Below are 3503 nucleotides of genomic sequence, written 5' to 3' on the forward strand. Positions count from 1 at the left end.
CATATAAAACATACCAATAAGGAATATATGCATCTATATAATTCAAATAAGTCAACACATAAATGTGAATATGTAAACACATTGTCTATTAGTTTAATCCTCGTGAGAATACATAAAGAGTATACCTGTAACCAATGCGCATATGCATTAGCTTCTTCTCTTTGACATGACTCAAGAGAAAAGCTCGGAATATCTGTCTCTAATGTCCTGCTCTACCTCCCAAGTAGCTTCCTCACTCGGATGGTTCTTCCATAAGACTTTTACAGAAGGAATACTCTTAGATCTCAGCTGGCGAACTTGCCTATCCAAAATAGCTATCGGGGCCTCCTCATAGGCTAACTTCTGATCAAGTTGAACTGCCTCATGGTCAATAACCTGAACAATATGGCTCGGGTGTCTAGAGTATTTTTGGAGCATGGAAACATGAAAAACTGGATGAACTCCTGCTAAGGACGGCGGTAAAGCCAATCTATACGCAACTGCTCCTATCCGCTTTAGGATCTCGAAAGGACCAATATATCTCGGGCTTAACTTGCCCTTCTTGCTAAATCTCATGACACCCTTCATGGGCGATACTTTCAACAATACCATATCACCCTCCATGAACTCAAGATCACAGACTCTCTTGTCCGAATAGGATTTTTGCTTGCTTTGAGTTGTCTTGAGCCGGTCTTGGATTACCTTTACCTTTTCCAAAGCTTGCTGAACCATCTCTGGACCTAAAAGCTTCCTCTCACCTGGTTCGAACCAACCAACTGGAGAACGACACCGCCTACCGTACAAAGCCTCATATGGAGCCATCTCAATACTGGAGTGGTAGCTGTTATTATAGGCGAACTCTACCAAAGGCAACTGCTCGTCCCAATGACCTCTAAAATCGATGGCACATGCCCTCAACATGTCCTCCAAGATCTGAATAACCCGCTCTGACTGACCATCAGTCTGCGGATGGAATGCTGTACTGAGCTCAACCGTAGTACCCAAAGCCTTCTGAAAAGACTGCCAAAACTGAGCTGTGAACTGTGACCCTCTGTTAGAAATGATAGAAATGGGCACGCCATGCAATCGAACTATCTCACGAGTATAGATCTATGCTAACCGCTCTGCTGTGAATGTAGTCTGAACCGGTATAAAATGTGCGGATTTGGTAAGTCTGTCCACAATCACCCAAACTGAATCATGTCTCCTCAGAGTACGTGGCAAGCCCACCACGAAGTCCATAGTGATTCTCTCCCACTTCCACTCGGGAATAACCAGATTCTGAGCTAACCCTCCAGGTTTCTAATGCTCATACTTAACCTGTTGGCAATTCAAACAACGAGCCACATAATCAGATATGTTTCTCTTCATCCTCATCCCCCAGAAATGTTTCTTCAAGTCTTGATACATCTTTGTAGCTCCCGGATGTATGGAATAGCGAGAACTATGAGCTTCTTCCATAATAGTCTGCCTCACGTCTTCTACATCTGGTACACATAACCTGCCATCATGCCATAACAGTCTATCGGAGTCAATAGTCGCTCTCTTAGTCTGTCCCTGCTCCACTTGCTCTTTGAGCTTAAGCAACCGGCGATCCTCGAACTGATGAGCTTTGACATACTCAATCAAAGAAGATTGTGCAACTACGCAAGCAAGTATCCCTCCACAAGGCGTGGCATCAAGTCTAACACCACTATTGGCCAACCGCTGAAAATCTATAGCTAAAGGTCGGATTGAGGCTGAAATAGAAGCCAAACTACCCATGACTTCCTACTCAAAGCATCTGCCACTACATTAGCTTTCCCCGGATGGTACAAAATTGTCATATCATAATCCTTTAGTAACTCAAGCCATCTCCGCTGCCTCAAATTCAAATCTTTCTGCTTAAAGATATACTGAAGACTCTTGTGATCTGTAAATATCTCACATGGCTCGCCATACAAATAATGCCGCCACAACTTCAATGCAAAGACCACTGCTGCTAGCTCTAAATCATGAGTCGAGTAGTTCTTCTCGTGATTCTTAAGCTGTCTAGAGGCATATGCAATCACCTTTCCTCTCTGCATCAGAACACAACCTAAACCCATTCTCGAGGCATCACAATACACTGAATAGCCTCCCTCCCCAGTAGGCAAAGTCAATACTGGAGCCAAAGTCAAAGCTGTCTTGAGCTTTTGAAAGCTCAACTCACACTCCTCTGTCCACTTGAACTGGACATTCTTCTGCGTCAATCTGCGTCAACGGTGCAGCTGTAAAATCCTGCCACGAAGCGTCTGTAATAACTGGCTAAGCCCAGGAAACTCCTGATCTCAGTAGGAGTAGTAGGTCTAGGCCACTGCTGCACTGCATCAATCTTCTTTGGATCGACTAGAATACCATCATTAGAAACCACGTGACCTAAAAATGCCACTGTATCTAACCAGAACTCACACTTCGAGAATTTGGCATAAAGCTTGTGTTCTTGCAACTTCTCTAACACCGCCCTCAAATGACACTCATGCTCCAACTGGCTACGGGAGTAGACCAATATGTCATCAATGAATACTATAACAAAAGTGTCGAGAAAAGGCTTGAACACTCGATTCATAAGATCCATAAATGCTGTCGGGGCGTTAGTAAGCCCAAAGGACATGACTAAAAACTCATAATGGCCATAACGAGTCCGAAATGCTGTCTTCGAGATGTCCTCTTTCTTGGTCCTCAACTGGTGGTAACCCGATCTTAAGTCAATCTTGGAAAAACAGACCGCACCCTGAAGCTGATCAAATAAATCATCTATACAAGGTAGTGGATACTTGTTCTTGATTGTGACTTTGTTTAATTGCCTATAGTCAATGCACATTCGCATGGAACCATCCTTCTTCTTCACAAATAATACTAGAGCACCCCAAGGTGACACACTGGGCCTGATGAAGCCTTTATCAAGCAAATCCTGAATTTGTTCCTTCGGCTCCCTCAACTCGGCAGGTGCCATACGATACGGGGGAATAGAAATAGGCTGAGTCCCCGGTAAAGTATCTATGCAAAACTCAATCTCTCGGATGAGAGGCAATCCTGGTAAATCTTCAGGAAATACATCTGGGTAGTCCCATACAACCGGAATGCTGTCTATAGTCACTGTCTCAGCTCGAGTATCTCAAACCGTGGCTATGAATCCCAAACAGCCCTGGCTAATAAACTTACGGGCCCTGAAATAAGAAATGATCCGCTTCTCTGGAGCGGCTGTGGTACCTTTCCACTCTAATCTCGGCTCTCCATGTATATCAAATCTAACTAGCTTGTTACGACAATCAAGTGTAGCATAACAGGCTGCCAACCAATCCATACCCATGATGACATCAAAACTGACCATCCAAAGCTTGTGAAGATTCACCAAGGTCTCTGTACTTTGAATAGATACTATACAATCACGATATACTCGATCTACCACTATAGACTCCCCAACTGGGGTAGATACTAGAAAAGGCGCATCTATGTAATCGAGTACTCGCTCCAAACAAGCAGCATAAAATGGGGATACATAA

General features: G+C 43.9%; 1 protein-coding gene across 1 annotated transcript; it reads right to left on the bottom strand.

Annotated features, from left to right (window-relative positions):
* Window positions 1–1281: 1281 nt before the first annotated feature.
* On the bottom strand, window positions 1282–2066 carry LOC132644561 (uncharacterized). Its single transcript, XM_060361152.1, has 2 exons — window positions 1907–2066; window positions 1282–1718 (listed from the first exon to the last, which is right to left on the bottom strand). The coding sequence occupies exons 1-2, from the start codon at window positions 2064–2066 to the stop codon at window positions 1282–1284; spliced, it is 597 nt and encodes a 198-aa protein (XP_060217135.1).
* Between the last annotated feature and the right edge of the window lie 1437 nt (window positions 2067–3503).

The sequence above is a fragment of the Lycium barbarum genome, chromosome 6, assembly GCF_019175385.1.
Source record: "Lycium barbarum isolate Lr01 chromosome 6, ASM1917538v2, whole genome shotgun sequence".
Lineage (NCBI taxonomy): Eukaryota > Viridiplantae > Streptophyta > Magnoliopsida > Solanales > Solanaceae > Lycium > Lycium barbarum.

Coding starts and splice junctions, on each gene's coding strand:
- LOC132644561 (XM_060361152.1), bottom strand. CDS start 2,066: ATGGGTTTAGGTTGTGTTCTGATGCAGAGAGGAAAGGTGATTGCATAT. Junction 1,719..1,906: donor TTATTTGTATGGCGAGCCAT/GTGAGATATTTA, acceptor CTTCTATTTCAG/CCTCAATCCGACCTTTAGCT.